At 49.4% G+C, this 18,002-nt stretch overlaps 1 protein-coding gene across 2 annotated transcripts in view; it reads left to right on the top strand.

Annotated features, from left to right (window-relative positions):
* Positions 1-18,002, top strand: part of YJU2 (YJU2 splicing factor homolog) — a 236,698-nt gene that overhangs the window by 32,230 nt on the left and 186,466 nt on the right. For both annotated transcript variants that reach the window (XR_011303929.1, XM_069649384.1), the window contains exons 3-4: positions 4,953-5,097; positions 17,667-17,801. Coding sequence is in view for 1 of the 2 variants with exons in the window: in XM_069649384.1 (XP_069505485.1) it covers positions 4,953-5,097; positions 17,667-17,801 (280 nt within the window). In the remaining variant the exon portion in view is untranslated. The remainder of the gene's footprint in view (positions 1-4,952; positions 5,098-17,666; positions 17,802-18,002) is intronic.

The raw sequence follows: 18,002 nt of genomic DNA, 5'->3' as shown, positions 1-18,002 counted from the left end.
GCTGAGACCTTGCTGGGCTGCAAACCGCCAATACACAGGGACCTCGAGCCAGAGTGCAGTGCAAGATCTTTGGAAGTCCGATTTCGTCCAAAATGTTGGTGGACACCTGCTGGACCTCGAGAAACACGATTTGAATCCCTGAAGTTCCCTCACTAGAGTGCAGGGCAGAGGGAGAGTGAACAGAATCCGACCAGCGATATTCATTGTTCATCAGGTACCTGTAAAAGTGCACCAAATCCACAGAGCCTCAAAGCTGTAAATCCTTTGTTGGAAGCCTCCCCCATCGATGACTGCCACCAGTTTTCCTTCCTTGTCCATTTCTTAATTCACCAGACCAAGAACCGGATCCTGTGCTGCTGCATCCTGAAGGCATCCACCAAGAAGCTCTTCTTTTCTGTTGAGGTACTGTGTTGGCTTGGGTGATAGTTACTTTAAGTCGGTTACTAGTCTTTGCATCGAAAACTTTCCAACGAAAGTAGAATGCATCTAAAGTTTTCCATCGAAATGCATTTTTTGTAATTTCTTTTTTCAGGGGGGAGGGGTGCCCCCAACCCTTTGTTTCTTTTACCCTTAAAAACCCACCCCAAACTAAATTAACCCTTTACCCCACACATATCCCAGGAGGAAAGCTCAGCGGCAACATGCTAGCTTGGAAACAAGACAGCACATAGCAACACAGGTTCGATCCCCGGGTCTGCGCTTAGGAACCTCTGGGTATTAAGCGTGTTATAAATGCGCAACTAAGACACATTCCTGTAACAGCGCCTCGATGCCCCCGGGGTGTGTGAGCGTTTTAAAAATGCAAATAAATAAAATAAATATATGCATTCGATGGCAACATTTTCGTTGGAAAACCTTTGATGCAAAAAGTATTGTCGGAAACTTTTTGGATGGAAAGAGTTTGCCCATTCGCCCAGGCCTAATTCTGTAATGCATATAGTGAGTCCCTGAACACTTTCAACTAACTTTAAAGTGAATACTTCATTACTCTGAAGATATATCCTCTGGAAATCTGACTTTCTAGCAACTGAAACCTATCCTGACCTGTCTACAGCTGGCTCTTGGACCACTAGGGTCCCTCTTCTGCCTCTGAGAAAATGTATGCAATAGACTAGGGAAAGACTTTTAAAAGATTAGGATTCTGTCTTGAATATAAGTGTAAAAGGTACTTGCTTGCTAAAGGAGTTGGTGCAGTAAATGTATCTCTGTAATAGTTGTGTCCTGAAGTTTATACTTACCTTTAAGTTTAAGTTGCTTGTTGTCCTTTTATACGTATAGAAGTCCTTACTTCGAATGGTGTCCCCCACCGCCCACCTGCCCTTTCTGAAAAGTATACGGGTTGGTACTGTTTTATCATTTCATAACTAAATGAGTGTACAAGCTTACCAATAGGGTTTACCCACTTGAATACCATATTGTCATTCTTAAAATGTACTATTGGGTTATGCTCTTTCTGATCTGCTTTAGGGAATTTCTAAAACAATCTTGAAGTTAATACCGGTGTTTGAGCTACTTGAAGCCCCTCTTAAAAGTATAATAGGCTCCTTACTTACCATGAAAGGTATGAATGGGTTTTGCTTTCCCTGAACGGCTTTAGAGTTCTTCTAAAAATAGTCATACAGTTCTTACTCCTCTTAGAATTGTATAAGTTATATACCAATAGGTTATACTGACCTTAAATAGCTGCTGACCTTCTTAAAATATAATATTGCTGAGTTAAGTCATAGAAGTACTCTTACTTGCCTGACAGAAGTCCCTCGGTGTGTGGTTAGAGTACATGGTAAATTACTCGCCTGTTGGGGTTTGCTTTCCATGAATTGCTTTAATGCACTTCTAAAATAATTTACTGTGTTCATACTTATCCTTGAGTATTTTAACGCCCCTCTAGGTAGTATACAAGTTAAGTTACGCCATATGGACTGTGTTCTAAAAAGTAACATTGGTATGTAACTGTCCATTCATAATCGAAGAAAGTTACATATTTTGCAAGGTATACTTGTAACAGTGTAGGTCTAATTAAGCGTGTCTATAATTGAATAATGCTGCATGTTGGGGGCAATAGTGCCTACTGCTCTTGAATTACTTATTGTATTCTGAAATTATACTTGACCTGGTTTTACTCCCTAAAAATACTGGGTTTTCTCCAAAAAAATAATTTGATGCCATTCAGAATGTGTTATAGATATGACTCACCTTAACTGCATATTGTAATCTAAATACGGCTATACATAGGCTTGAATACCATAGGTGGTTTTGAGTTGGTTTTGATCATTGTGTTTATATGATATGTTATAGTACTTCCCTAAGATTTAACTAGGCCTACTTGCATATAAATAAACTCTTTATTTTTACAATGCATAGTGTTTCATTGTAAAAATAAAAGCAACCACTGCTCTCCTGACCCTGTTTTCTATGCGACAGAGGAGCTCCGAAGAGGACTCCTTCCCTTTGGCTGGTGACAACAACCAGTCCCAAGACGAACTTTGAAACAAGCCATCTCCCTGGGAGTTTCCAGAGCTGCGGAACCTCAATACCATTTTGAGTACATCGTTGTGGAAAGACCGAATCCGTCCGAATCTGTGCTGAGCCTGTAAGGACTCTACAGAGATCCGATCCAACTCGGCCAGACCCCCTCACCACGCTCTGTGTCCTTGGTGGGTGCTGCTGAGAAGGTGCAAAAACCGCAGAGTGAACCAAGAAGTTGCTGAAAGTCGTGCCACAGGTCCCCCTTGCGACTGCTGCTTGAAGACCTCGTCCATTGTCCTGCCTTTCGTCAAAAGACCAAGGGATCCGGAGGTCGGGTCCAGAGCTGCCACATCACGGAGGTGCCAACACAAACACTTGCTTAAAACTCAAGGTACTGTGGGGAAAAAGGAATTGCTTCCCCCAAGTAGTTCCATAATGAAGTAGCTCCATAGTGTTGGAGTGCACATAGTAGGGCCCAGGGCAACCCCCTCTTACCTCTGACCCAGGCTGCTGCTTTTGTCCCTTTTTTGAGTCTGTTTTTAGGTCTCATTTGTTAGTTGCTAACTTGCTGCTTCAGTAACTTTAAACACTGGAAGAAATCCACAGGAACTCTTCATTATTCGCTCTTTGCGAGGACTTCAAGCCCTCTCTGAATTGCCTGTATTTAGGGCTGCGTTTTTGGACTTAAAAGACCTGCCAGGCGATGAAACCATCTCTATAACCTTGAACCAAGCTCATGTTGCACTAGCCACTTATTTTCCGCCCTTAAAGTGACTTTTCTATATGCGTTTGCAGAGTAAATGCATTACCGTATAATCTGTTGAGAAACTGCATGAGTGCGCAATTACAGATAATAAGATAACTTTGTCTTTTGCCTTTCTAACGTTACTACAAATGTAACCGCAAACTAACACAAAAGTGAAAGTGCCCTTTGAAGTCTATTATGTTCTATCATTACTGTCTGAAGTATTTAAAGTGATTCTGGAGTAAACCTAATAAATATATATATCTTTTATATAAATATACGTGTAAGTGCTTCTTTGCTCTGCCTGTCTGAGATTAGGAGTACTTACCTACAGTTCACTTAAGATAAGTCTGACAGCTCTGCCACACCTCCAAGGTCCTGAGATGGCACAGACTGAGAGACCTGCGCTTGTTTGCTCGGCTCTCCCAAGCTTTGCTGCTTCCCGGTGCGAATCAGGCACTGTTGGGTTCATGCTCCCTCTCTGCGTAGGAAGCCGCACCTTCTTCTCTCCTCTTGCTTCGCTGCCACAGCAGCTTTGAACTTCCCGGGTTTCTCTCTCTCTCTGGTGTCTCCTCCTCTGATACTTATCCTCCAATACTTATGACGCTGCGCTGGGGCTTCCCTTGTGCAACATTATGGTCCATCTTTTTTGTTTGACCGATGTTCATTATTATTCTATTGGTTTCCTTCATCACAGTACCAGACAGATACTTTTTCTCAGGTGGAATATCACAGTAGCAAATGTATAACGATTCATGCTGTTTTCTTCCAGCAGGTTTCACTAACTTTGCTTCCTGAGATAGTTGGGTAGGGAGTTCCTCATCGGAACGGGATTCCTTGTCCCCTTGGGAAGGGGATGAGGGAGGGAGGAGGGGAAGAAGGGAGGAGTGGGGAAATGAGGTAGGGGGTCTCTCCCAGTGAGGTCACGCTTGCCTGTACCCCTAAGGAGGGTGTCACATAGCGGGCTCACCGCCCTAGCCTCACAGGGAAAGGCTCCCCCATGGGGAGAAGTGACTGAATCCCGCGATTCATCACACAAGGTTTACAAGGTAAGAACAAGACAAGCTTTAGTATCTGTTGTACATTTCAGACTCCCCAAGCATGAAAGCAAAAAGCATGATCTGGCCCACCCACACCATATTTCCTTTTAGGTTATTTCCTGCCAGGGATGGAAGAGCAGCATTACTAAGTCAACGTTGCTTATTCACGTCATGGCCTGTGTCCACCTATCTTGGCGGTTGGAGGAAGGGACCCATGTTTTATTCTTCCGAATGGTTATTTTATGGACTCTGTTGAATTTCCCTAGAGCCAGGAGTAATGCCATCAAGCTGGTGCATGTTAAGAAATATTCTCACCACCTTGACGCTTTACACTCAAGAATTAAGCGTTACTAGTTTGAAATGTGAAGTAATTGGAAAAGTAAGAGATCAGAGTAAGAGGTAAGGTAGTCAAGGCAAAGGTAATAGACAAATTTAGGAGAGCAAATATGGGAACAAATGGTACATTGAAGCAGGACTGATTAAGCACAACACAAAAAGAATACCAACAAATGTTTGACTTTGTTTATTTGGTCCCTTTAAAAGGACGTGCTAGCCCATTGTCCTGGAAAGAGCGAAATCCCTCAAGGATTTGTCAACCAGTATTACCACTGGCTGTCTGTGTTTAGCTATGTGAATATGAATTGTGACTGAAAGGGCCAATGCAACCAATCCTTTTAATTTCCCTTTCTTTACATGTACAGGTGTAAGACGTGTGGGGAGTACATCTACAAGGGCAAGAAGTTCAATGCCCGCAAAGAAACGGTCCAGAACGAGCTCTACCTGGGTCTCCCTATTTTCCGCTTTTACATCAAATGCACACGCTGCCTTGCCGAGATAACATTCAAGGTAATGTCCTCAATAGAGGTTTTTAAGGATCAGTGGCTAATTTGGAGCTTTCGTTGTACGTTTACAGAAATCATCTTTTTTCTGTGAACATAATTCAAAACGTCTTGTTTCAAATAACAATTGGGAGGAATTAAATGAAAACATTTTTCATCAGTGGCAGTTGTATTGAATAGTTTCAAGGAGAAGTCGACAAAATGACATGCGCATTACTTTTGGGCAAGCTAACTTGATAATGAAATATACAATTTGGGTAAATGTGAAGCAAACCATGTGTAGGATATTTCATTGGCGCTAAAAGTTTCCTCAGCAGTTACTGACTTCTGTAACGCCAACAATTTGAGGCAGTGCGTTGTTATAGGTTTCCATCTTTCTTCATCAACCATTTGCCCCTACTCATACCAACGTTCTGCATTCCGTTTATTTATTTTTGTATTGGTGCCTGTCTAGCACTTTATAGCCACGGTACAGGTTATAGTTCCATTATATCATCAAATACTCCTGGCATCTTGCAGTAGTTATCTATATGACATTTAAAAAAAACAAATATTCTAACATACTACACCCCTGCTTGCCTTACGTCAACCTTGGTTGCCTCATTGTGTTATTCCCTTCTAAAGGACCTCTAGGTACTGCCCTCTTCCCTCGCCTATTATGCCTACCACCTTGAGTGTCGACCTAACCATCTCTTCCATCCCTCTTGATCACTCAAGGGGGCATGTCATCCGAAGGAGTGAACATCTCCTGCATCAGCTCATTCCAGGCATTAACATTGTCACTCTCCTCCCGCATTGTAATATAATTGGAATTTATACAGTGCTAACTCTGGCCTGAAGGCATTTAGGCGCTATAGAAGACAAAAAACGGAAGGCCAGCCAAAAGAAAAGCTGCCAAGAGAGGTACTGCGAGGTTGAAAATAAAATGCGTTTTGTGAGTCTTAAGAAAACTAAGGAGATCGGAAGTTTCACAAAGCTGAAGGGGGAGGAAATTACCCAGTGAGGGGGCGAGGACAGAGAACGACTGACCCCCCTCCCCCCCTCCCGCCCCTGCCCCTCGCCTCAGCCCTATGGAATCTGGGGACAAGTTAGCTGAGGCAGACCGCTGATGCCTGGCGGTAACATACAAAGTCGGCTTCGCTTGCCAATATTCAGTTCCAGTATTGTGACTTACGCGATGAACAATACAGAGAACCTAGAATTTTATATGGGGAGCCAATGAAGCTGTCGTAGAAGACACCTCCCTCTGCCACACTACAGACTCCGCCTAGACCACTGTTTAAGATCATATCACCAGCATTCAATCTGTGGACCCTTCAGAGACTTCCACGCCATGGTAGTCCTGCGTTTGCTAATATAAAGGCCAAGTCTATGATTTTAGTGTTGTTTTTAGCTGTTGGCGGGCAAGGCAACACCCCCAACAGACATGTATCCGGTGTCTTCTCAAACCTTGCTGTTCAACCATTTTTTTCCATTTAGCTATCAATGACCAAAAGTGTTCTATTACCGTACACCCCCAGAACATACGTATCATATCTGCCTTCTCCTCGTCGCATCTTGGACAGCCGGTTGCTGTTGACCCTGGGTATTTAACTATAGTTTGAACCTAGCATTCTTGGTGTACAGCAACGCATTTGCCCATTCCATTTTACTAAATTCTCTGCCAGGTATTCTCGCACTTCTATTTCACCTTCAGTTACCCTCTTTGTAGTAGCTCGAGCATTCCCCTATATATTCTAGAAATCCTGTGTCTTCCCCCAGAGTGATCATATAATAACTCCAGGGTGGAGTCGTTGGAACGTGTGCCATCTCTTCCTGGCGTCCTTGTTTAATCTCATGTGTGTCAGAAATTGGCCACGTGTACCCCGCCTTCCTCTACCAAGTCACCAAACTCTAATAGTGTGCCTTCCAGAAGCAAATCCCCATACACCAACCTCTTTATCTTCCCCGTGCAATCTAATAGCATTAAGGTTCTCCTCTTTGTCCGTAAACAGCAGCAACTGCGGCTAGGGGTATGTTTGAGTAGTTCTCCCCAAGACTCGACCATATTGTCTTGCCTAGCTGTAATGTGTGCGGCCAGTCAGGACATTTCTGATCATTTACTCACAACACCTGTTTGTGAAGATATAGCCTCACCATCTCCCCTAATAGTGTAGTGCCCAATGTGCCCTCATCCGAGAGCCACCAGGCTACGAACTGCATTTGTCCAGCCAGTTGGTACAATTCAGAATGAGGTAGCCTCATGCCCCCCTCCGTCATAGTCCCTGCACATAGTTCCCAACTCTATTCTAGGTCTCCCTAACCCCCATATATAACCGCTCATCATGGCATTCAGTTTATTAAAAAAGGCCCTCGCGATGTCAAAGGGAATGCTGATTTAATGATATAACAGGCGGGAAGTACCAGCATGTTAGTCAACGCTAACGGTCCCATCACTGACGGTGGCAGCTTTTTCCAGAATCCGATTGACTTCTCTACTCACTACCCCACCCCCCCAATATCTTTCCTGTGTTTAGTTAATGCGATGAGCGTGCCTCTTGGCATATGTTCACCCTTAACTATCCTAATGTCTTCAATGCCTATTTCAGGCCTAGGTCCGGGAGCTCTGCCTTTCCCTTGCCCACCAGCCCTCTAATCGGTAATCCCTGAAAGCACTGCAAAATTGTCGAGGACTAATATGCAGCTCCTATCCCGCTCTGCCTCTGACTAATATGCAGCTCCTATCCTGAGCTCCTCCTCAGCCTCTCCATCCAATATTGGCAAGCTTTCCAACCACTGGATTTGTGTCTCTGTGTCTGACAAACTCGCCAACAGGGATATCCTAACTCCTCCCATTTTGGCTATTGCTTCACTCACCCATCACTTCCTTAAATGCTTCTCATATAATATCCTCCCCTTTGATGCTGCCTGTGTTTACCGTGAAGAATTCCTCAATCTTATCAGCCATATGCTGTCTAAATGTCTGTCAGGGCTTCGGCTCTCAACCTCCAAGTAGGGACCAGAGGTATTCCTATGCTTAGCAGCCGGGTCACAAATAATGGAGCATGGTCTGAAAGCTTCCTTCCCATATGGGTTGTGTTAATAAACTCTCCTACCCTCTCAAGCCTTGTAAAAAAGTAATCAATCCGCATGTGAACCCTATGTGGACTTGAAGTCTTTCAGTAGTTTCCCTAGCACTCTTACTGGCTTGGGCCGGCCTCATATTTTGCGCCCGGTCCATCTAGTCTAGTCTCGGGTTCAGCGTGCAGTTATCCCCCCTCTCCCCTCACCCCATCCGGAGCCAAGTGATTCCTCGATAAGGCGCAAGCCTTGTATACAATGACTGAAAGAAGCGAGAGGCATAATGATTGGGAGCATAGGTGTCGACTATGCACACTTCCCTACTTTCCAAATAGCTGTGTATAAAGATCATCCTCCCCTTGTCATCCGTTTTTTCCTTCTATGCTTTAAATGGTACAGAGGGCGCCACCCACATTAGGATCTCCCCATATCCACCCCCACCCCATTTTCCTGTAATAGTTGGCTGTCCTGCTATCCCGACCGGTTTCCTGTGTAAGTAAATACCCACCTGTTTAATTTAACTATTCAGCCCCGTACATTCCAGGAGATCACTGTCCGCATATTGGCTATCTTGACTCCCTGTCGGTCTTCCCACCCCTGGCATCCCACTCGAACAACTCCGCAAAAACGGTACGAAGCACACCTTCTGTACCACTCCATCTTCTCTTAACCCTCCTCCTGATGTGGTTGTTGTTTTTGGGTTCTGTTCAAAACCCCTGTATCACTGCACCTTCTGCCAATTTATAACTCCAGCAGAGCCTACCCACATGATCCAGTACATCACAACCAAAGTATGTTAGAAAGCCCCCCCAACAGTAACACCCAACAATAACATGATCCCCTCCGACCCCCACAACAATACAGCGCAATAGTACCATACTATATGAGCTTTCCTATCCCTCCTCCAACCCGAGCTGGGTAGTGATTGGCAGGTGAATGCACAATCTGGTATTCCTTAATTAAACTGACGAGGCAACTTTGCCTGCTGAACCTCAACCCAACTGCAAATATAACTACAACAGGCACGTGTTCTGTGCTCAGACCCGTGGCTTAGCACACCAATCTTCCTTCACCGTAACCTGTGTGCTTTCTGCCACTGATCCTTGGAACAGTGCAAGTCTACTGCCCCTCAACTGTTAGTATCTTGCCCCTGTCCTATGGGGACCATTTTACTGGCATCCATTCACTGATTTGCTTCTTCTGGGCTTTCTAAAAAAAATAGGATTTTCCGTTATGAAGGACTTTAATTTGGCAGGGTAGAGCAGCATGTATTTCTGTCCTTGTTGTCGGGGTTTGTCTTTCAGCAGACCAAACTGGCCCTGTCGACGTTGCACTTTCAACATATAGTCTGGATAGATCGCCAGTGTAGAGCAAGCCCTATGTATCCCTTCTCATCCGCTTAAGAATGACATGATCCGCTCCCTATCTTTAAAGTTCAAAATCTTTGCTATCAGTGGCCTCGTAGGTGGCTTCTTTGCCAAGGATCTGTGAATTCCTGCGTCGGCGTCCCCACGCCAACTTCTTGGAGCAGCACGTTTTCCACATAGGTGGTGGGATACCGTCTTTCTCCTCCCTCTGACAGACCCAAGATCCTAATACTCTTCTGTGCTCTCCCCGCAGCAGCTATGTGATTTTTCGGTCACATAAAGTCTGTGACGGAAAGGTTTGCATGAGAAATGTACACACCACAAAAGGTTTGTACATTTCCCATGCGAACATACATTTAAAACCCCTACAAACCCACACCCCCATGCACACCCTACTTACCTTTTAAGACGTGCTGTGTACCTGCAGCTCCGGTTCCCTTTCACTTCCGTGATCGGGAACCGGCGCCGCAGGGTCCTTTTTTTTTCTTTCTTTTTTTTGGGCAGCTGCTGGGGTTTCACCCCGCAATCCCCGCTCACTATACTGTCTAGTATGGTGAGCGGGGTGTTGCGGGGGACACCCCTGCAGCCCCCGCAGTCTTTTCTTTTCTTTCGTTTTTTACTTACCTAAAATGCATGCCACCAAAGGTTCGAACTTTTGGTGTTCGAACCTTTGGTGGCATGCATTTACAACCTTTTTGATAGGTTGGAACTTTTTATTCAATCATTTCTTCCGATTCCCTGTGTTCTAGTGTCTGCAGTTTTGCCATCAAAGCTTGCATCACAAATTTCAGCTCCTTGGTGGCCTTCAATGTGTCTTCCATGTTTGACTTTACCGCTCCCACTCTCGCTGCCAGGGAACCTACATCTTGTCTCAGCAGGCCTACATCAATTTTTACTTCATCTATCTATCCTTGTTTCCATTGATGTACTTAGTGCTTCTATGGACTCTAGAACTTGGTTATTCTCCCCAGGCTGGGAGGGTGCAGTCATCCCTGCAGTGCTTTCTTGGGCTGTGGGAGAGTGGGCTCTCCCCTCCTTTTTTTCATGTGTTTGGAATACTGCCCTCACCACACATCAGGCTATATATCCCATTACACCTGGCACCGGTTGGTGTCTTCCTATGACAACTTCCTTTTTTCTTTGAGCCTAACCAAATTAGCTGTTTCGCCGTGGCTACGTGTCCACGTTGTGTTTTGCCACCTGACGGAGGCGCCGGTGCTTATTTCTTCACCTCTGCAGCCCGTTTCCATGGCTCTGTACTACAATGTTTCTGTAGTTTTCTCCCCATACCCTAACAATACCATCTATCCTTTTTAAACTGTTTTTTTTTATTTCTCCAGCATGGGGTCTGGCATGGATTCACATGCTCATGAATATTCCCCGTCGTCAGGCTGGGAATCCTCGGTAAAGAAAAAACCAGTATCAGTTTCGTTTCTGATCTGTCTTTCGTAGTAATAACCAATCACTGGTCTCTGCGTCATACTGACCACAGCCAATGACTGCCCTCTACCTAAGCACCGCCTCTGGCAGCCATCTTCAGATTTTTACCGCACGTTCATGTGTTGGGATCCTCGTGCTATTGCTCTCGAGCGTTAGTGCTATTTTTTCGCGCTTTTTCACAAAAAACTTCGATTTTCGGTCAAAAGAGCCTCAAGCTCCACCGATCCTACATCCGATCAACGGGGACCCGTGTCGGATTCATCTGTGCCCCTCAAGGGTGAAGATTTCGTCGAGCTACACTTCGGAGGACTCCAGAAGCTTCTCAGGCCCGGTCTCGGAGATGGCCCAGGAGAAGGGAAGCTCGACGCCCGGAAAGCTGTTCAGGGCCTGCCCTGGATGCCAGCTGCAGAACGTCTTCAAGGAGGACGAACACTCTTTCTGCCTTTACTGCCTTCATGGGGACAAGACGCACGTAGAGAAGGACTGTGCGTTTTGCGGCAACATGTCGGAACGGACCATGAAGGACCGCCATCAACGTCTCGCCAGCTGGCTGGAGGGTAAGAGCCCGTCTGGCGAGAAGAAGAAGAAATCTGAGCGGTCTTCTAAGACCTTTGAGGGCGCCCCGGCGACGGGGGCCCAACATAAGGCCAAGCACCGCGAGTCCGCTGGCACCGGGAGCGCCGAACGGTCGGGCTCTACGGGCGCCAGGCAGGGCGCACCCTCCCCGGCACCATCAACCACGAGCCAACGCTCTGGGTCGGGTAAGAGGAAGGCCGAGCACCCGGCGAAGCTCCTGGAGAGACCCCGGTCGAGCTCTAAGGCAGAGGAGGAGCGTGGCAGTGCCCCCTCCCTCAAGGATAAGGCGGTGAGCGCACCTAAGGTGGTGAAGGCCTTGATCCATTCGACCAAGCCCTCTATCGAAACGGTCGCGGCGGCCCTGGCCCAGCCTGTGGAGGCTGCACCAGTGGTGGCGGCCTCGGGGCCCAGAATCTCCCTGCCTCCCCGGAGGGAGTCTTCTTTCGTGCCCATCGATAGGACCCCCGTGAAACCCTCCGTGGGGAAGAAGGGGGGGCAGGGCGTCGTCGTAGATTCGGCCTCAACCTCAGAAGAGGAACTGATCGAGGTCTTAAGCCACGGCCTAGGCGTGGAACAAGACCAGCCCGTCGGAATGGGCCCCGACGCAGGTGACGACGACGACATCGTCGAGGATACCGACGGGGCCCCTGCTCGCCCGTCGGATTCCCCTCTGCCAGCGCCGCAAGACAACTCAGCGGCCATTTTGTTGGCTATACAGTCCTTATGCTCCGAGATAAGGACGAGACTACCGTTACCGACGGAGGAACCTCTCCCGTCGGGGGATCCAGAACCGGGACCTTCTGGTGTTCCCCCTACCAAGAAAAGAAGGATCCATCCACCGCCTCCTTTTCAACCGTCGCGCCCCGTCCAGCCCTCCTCCCCGTCCACCCGAGGGGATGATACGGGGACTGACACGGCAGCGACGGGTACGGACGACGAGGCATACGACGAGGATTTTCCGTCGTCGCCTCCCCCCAGGGCTTCTCCGCCCGACGAGATTGGATCGTTCCACTCAATGATCGCCAGGGCATCCGAGCTTTTCCAACTCTGCCCTGAGGAGAAGAAAAAGGAAGGCTTCCTTTACCAACGGCGCGAGACCAAGAGGAAGACGGTCCTCGCAGTGCCTCTGTTGGACGACATTTGGGATGAGGGCCTTTCCCTCCTCAAGAACCCTTCCACGACGCCAGCGAAAAGAGACCGGTACGAGAAAAAGTACCGGGTCCCGGACTCGGCCCCCCTATGCCTCCGGGCGCAGCCTACCCCGGACTCCGTCGTCTCCGCGGCAGCCAGGAAGAAAGCGGGGGGGGGTGCGGCCTCCACGTCGACTTCCCCGCCGGACGGCGAGGGAAAGAAATTGGATGCCATGGGACGCAGAGTCATCTCGTCGGCGGCGACGACGATTAAAGCGGCCAACGCCTTGGCTATCGTGGCCCGCTACGACAGGGAACTCTGGTACAAGATAGCTCCCCTGCTGGATTTTCTGCCGGACGACAAGAGGGCGGAGGCCCTTGAGATCCTGCAGGAAGGTGAGGTGGCCTCGGACCACGCCATCACCGTGGCGACGGACATCGCCGACACTGGGTTCCGCCAGATGGGCAACGGCGTTTGCCTTCGACGTCGCGGATGGCTCAAGGCTACGGACTTTCGGCAGGACGTCCAGAACAGGGTCCTGGACATGCCCTTCGACGGGAACAACCTGTTTGGGAAGACAGTGGACGATTCCCTTCAGGCCATCAAGGCGGATACTGAGACGGCCCGGGCCCTTGGAGTGCTGCAGCAACGGCGGACGCCCTTTCGGAGCGGCGGAGGCAAGGGCGCCTCCAAAGGTTCCGGCGGCGGTTTCGCTTCCTACCGTCAAGCGGCCCGCTCGTCGTCGCAAGAGGCCTACAGAGGACGAGGCAAGTCTGGCGGCCCCCGCCGTCGTCGCCAAGGAGGCCAAGGCGGCAAGGCCGCGTCCAAGCAGGATTGAACCGGCCGTGGGGTCGGGCCCCCACCGAAGCACCCCGGTGGGAGGCCGGCTGGCGGGCTTCGTCAGCGTGTGGGAGTCCATCTCCACCGACCGTTGGGTGCTGGACGCCCTGGCCCGGGGCCACGCGCTCGAGTTTCAAAGAAGGTGCCCGCGCGTCCCCCCCGTGGCCAGGAAAGAACTTCACGTCCCTCAACTTCTCCTGGAGGTAAAGGCGATGCTCAGAAAGGGCGCCATCGAACTCGTCCCAAAGAGGCTTCGGGGCTCCGGAGTCTACTCGCGTTACTTCCTCGTGAAGAAGAAGACGGGAGGATGGCGCCCCATCCTGGACCTGCGACGCCTGAACAAGTTCATCAAGGCGCAGAAGTTCCGGATGGTCACCCTCCAGCACGTCCTGGGTCAGCTGGAGGAAGGAGACTTCCTATCGTCGTTGGATTTGGAGGATGCCTACTTCCACATTCCCATCCTAAAGGGGCACCGAAAATTCCTCAGATTCGTGGTCCAAGGGCGTCATTACCAGTTCAAAGCCCTTCCCTTCGGACTGCGGTCGGCACCCAGGGTTTTCACCAAGTGCCTCGCACCGGTGGCGGCGCAGCTGCGCCGCGAGGGGATTCACGTTGGGATTCTCCGTGAACTACGCCAAATCCCACCTGGTGCCCGCGCAAGTCGCACTGTTTCTGGGAGCGAGGCTCGACACAGTGTCCCTTCTGGCCTCCCCGTCGGAGGAGAGGACCAGGACCATCTTGGGCAAGGTGCAACGGATGTTGGTGGCCGACGCGGCCAAGGTGAGGTCCATCAAGTCCCTCCTCGGGATGATGTCTTCCTGCATCTACCTCATTCCCATGTGCAGGCTCCGGATGCGCCCGTTGCAAGAGTTCCTGGATGCGCGCTGGATCCAGACGACGGGCAGCTTCGAGGAAAGGATCAAGCTCGACGAGAGTTTCCGACGAGCGATACGGTGGTGGGGCACCCGCGCGCATCTGACGGCGGGCATGGACTTCCAGACCCCAGCCCACCAGGTGACTGTGACCACGGATGCCTCCCTAGAAGGGTGGGGAGCGCACACCGAAAATCTGCACGCAAGGGGACTCTGGCTCCCGACGGAGAAGTCCCTGCATATCAACGTCCTGGAGCTCCGTGCAGTGTTTTGGGCCCTCAGGTCCTTCCTTCCGTCCCTCAAGGGCAAGGTGGTGAGGATCTTCACCGACAACACCACCACCATGTTTTACATCAGGAAACAGGGCGGAACCAGGTCCCCAGCGCTGTCCAAGGAGGCGCAGGACCTGTGGCATTGGGCCGTCGCCCAAGGGATTCTTCTGGTGCCGTTTCATCTGGCAGGGATAAAAAACACCATCGCCGACTCACTCAGCAGGGAGCTGCGCTCGTGCCACGAGTGGGAACTACGGCAGGATCTGGTGGATCGCCTCTTCCGACGGTGGGGCACACCCCAGATCGACCTGTTCGCGACGGCGACGAACACCAAGTGCCGGAGGTTCGCCAGCAGGTTTCCCCAGACGAGGAGCATGGGCGATGCTTTCTCGTTCCCCTGGGAGGGCCTGTTCCTCTACGCGTTCCCTCCCTTGCCTCTGCTAATCCGGCTCGTCAACCAGCTCAAGAGGTCACGGTGCAGGATGATCCTCGTCGCACCTGCGTGGCCGAGGCAGATATGGTTCCCGGACCTTCTGGACTTGTCGGCGTCCCCGCCAATCAAGCTGCCGGCGGACGCGGATCTACTCTCCAGGGAAGGAGGCGCCATCCTCCACCACGACCCGAAGTCGCTGAACTTGCAGGCCTGGCTCCTGCAGCGCTAGAGTTTGGAGGATACGACATACCGGCCGATTGCAGAGAGGTTCTTGCAAAGGCCAGGGCGTCCTCGACTCTTAAATGCTACGGACACAAATGGAAGAGGTTCTCTGTCTGGTGCCACGCACAGAAGGTTAACCCTCTACGGATTACGGCTCCCCAAGTGCTGCCGTACCTGCTGACGCTGGCCAAAGCTGGTCTGGCACACGCGTCCATCAAGATTCATCTTGCTGCGATCTCCCGATACACCAGAACCACGGGCCGGACGTCCTTGTGGTCTCATCGTCTGGTGAAAGAGTTCATGAAGGGACTGTTCAGATCGTTCCCGCCGGTGAAGGCTCCGGCCCCGGCGTGGGAGCTCAACGTGGTGCTGACCAAACTCATGGGACCTCCGTTCGAGCCTCTGCACTCGGCCCCGTTGAAGTTTCTATCGTGGAAAACAGCTTTTCTCGTGGCCACCACCTCCGCACGACGAGTGGGAGAGATCCAGGCCCTTTCCTGCAAGGCCCCGTACTTGACTTTCCACGACACGAGGGTAGTGCTCAGGACGCACCCCTCCTTCATGCCCAAGGTACCGTCGGACTTTCATCTCAACGAACCCTTGGTGTTACCTGTGTTCTTCCCGTCGCCTTCGTCGCCGGCTGAGAGGACTTTGCACTCGCTGGATGTAGCTAGAGCGCTGAAGTTCTACGTGGACCGCACGAAAGGTTTTCGGAAGACGTCACAACTCTTTGTGAACTTTGGACCTGTCAATCAGGGGAAGGCTCTCTCGAAGGCTTCCATCTCCAGATGGCTCTCCATCTGTATCATGTACTGTCACCGGTTGGCAAACCGACCGCTTCCTGGCCGTCCGAGAGCCCATTCCACCAGAGCGATCGCAGCTACCACGGCGTTCCTATCTGGTGTGCCCCTGCTGGACATATGCAGGGCTGCTACGTGGAGGTCGACGCACACCTTCACGAAATTCTACTGCGTCGACCGGGATTCCAGGGAGGAGTCCAGGGTCGGCCAAGCAGTGCTGCGCAACCTGTTCGCCTGAGGTGAGCCTGGTGAGGAGGTAAGATGCTTAATGTTGAGTTGATGTGATGCTTAATGTTGAGCCTTTGCCACCTCCCGTGGTTGTGCATGTGTGTACTGCTATGTATTCTTTATTCATGAGCATGTGAATCCATGCCAGACCCCATGCTGGAGAAGGAACAAGTTACTTACCTGTAACTGTTGTTCTCCAGCATGGGTCTGGCATGGATTCACATGCGAACCCTCCCGCCTACCCCTCTGCGGCTCTTCACTTGGTCATACTGCCACTTCACGTGCTTCCAAATCTGAAGATGGCTGCCAGAGGCGGTGCTTAGGTAGAGGGCAGTCATTGGCTGTGGTCAGTATGACGCAGAGACCAGTGATTGGTTATTACTACGAAAGACAGATCAGAAACGAAACTGATACTGGTTTTTTCTTTACCGAGGATTCCCAGCCTGACGACGGGGAATATTCATGAGCATGTGAATCCATGCCAGACCCATGCTGGAGAACAACAGTTACAGGTAAGTAACTTGTTCCTTTTTTAAATTCATTTATAATTGCGTTTTGAAACTTTCAGACTTAAAAAAATCACTGTTTTGAAATCTATTTTTACAGGCTTGTGATCTCAACCTCAACATTTTGACTGGATGCTCCTGAGTATCCAGTCAAAATCTTGAGCCACTGCCCCCTCGAGGTAATGTGGTGTCCTCGGGCGACGGTCAACAGTCCCAAGTACACCCCAGTTTGCTTTACCGACCCTGCCACATGTTTCAATTACGATATTTCATTTAATAAGTCTTTATTTCAGACTGTTATTGGTGGTCGTGCCTATATGCTACATAATTGGGCCTAAAGGGAAGGGTGGGCTAAGTGGAAAGGTGGGCGTTCACGTTGGTCACTAAATCCTGTAATGTAGATAATTTTATTTAGTCTTCTGTTAACTGAATTCTTCATAGCCGGGGGTCACTGCACAGTTTAGCATTAGATCTTTCAATCCCAAAGCGATGGGTGATTGTAAGAATGCAGTTCATTGAACAGATGGGCCTGACACAAAGTTGTGATTTGTTCTCTTTACACATTTGTGATACAGAACGTAAAATGCTCAACCATACGATTTATATTCTGCAAACATAAATGGAAGAGAATTACAATTTAGGATTAAGGAACACATATTTGAATGTGTGGGACTTCTGGGTTAGATGCACACTCAGATTTTATGTTTCCCTATTTAAGATTCCATTCAGATTACTCTCATTAAGGTGTCTGTTCTCCACCTGCTAATGCTAAATGCGGTCAGATACATAAGCACTGGACTCTCCTGATAGATAATTCTTTCTCCTCTAGACAGACCCAGAGAATACAGACTATGCGATGGAGCATGGAGCTACCCGCAATTTTCAGGCTGAGAAACTGCTTGAAGAGGATGAGAAAAGGCAACAGAAGGATCGCGAAGAGGAAGAGCTCAACAACCCCATGAAGGTATTGCACTAAATCATACACTATGCTGGTCTTCAGATTGACATATTTGTATGTGTGGTTAGTGGTTTCTTCCTATACTTTCGTGCCAGCAAGGTCGACAACATGCATGTATGACTTCAGCCACACACGATTCTGAAGGGAACACACATGTATAGGGAACGATTCCTGTAGTAGCAAACCTCAAATTAGGAAGAAATGCAA

Source organism: Ambystoma mexicanum, chromosome 1p (genome assembly GCF_040938575.1).
Source record: "Ambystoma mexicanum isolate Mex_15411 chromosome 1p, UKY_AmexF1_1, whole genome shotgun sequence".
In the NCBI taxonomy this organism is placed as follows: domain Eukaryota; kingdom Metazoa; phylum Chordata; class Amphibia; order Caudata; family Ambystomatidae; genus Ambystoma; species Ambystoma mexicanum.
This window is presented reverse-complemented; position numbering and strand designations above follow the sequence as displayed.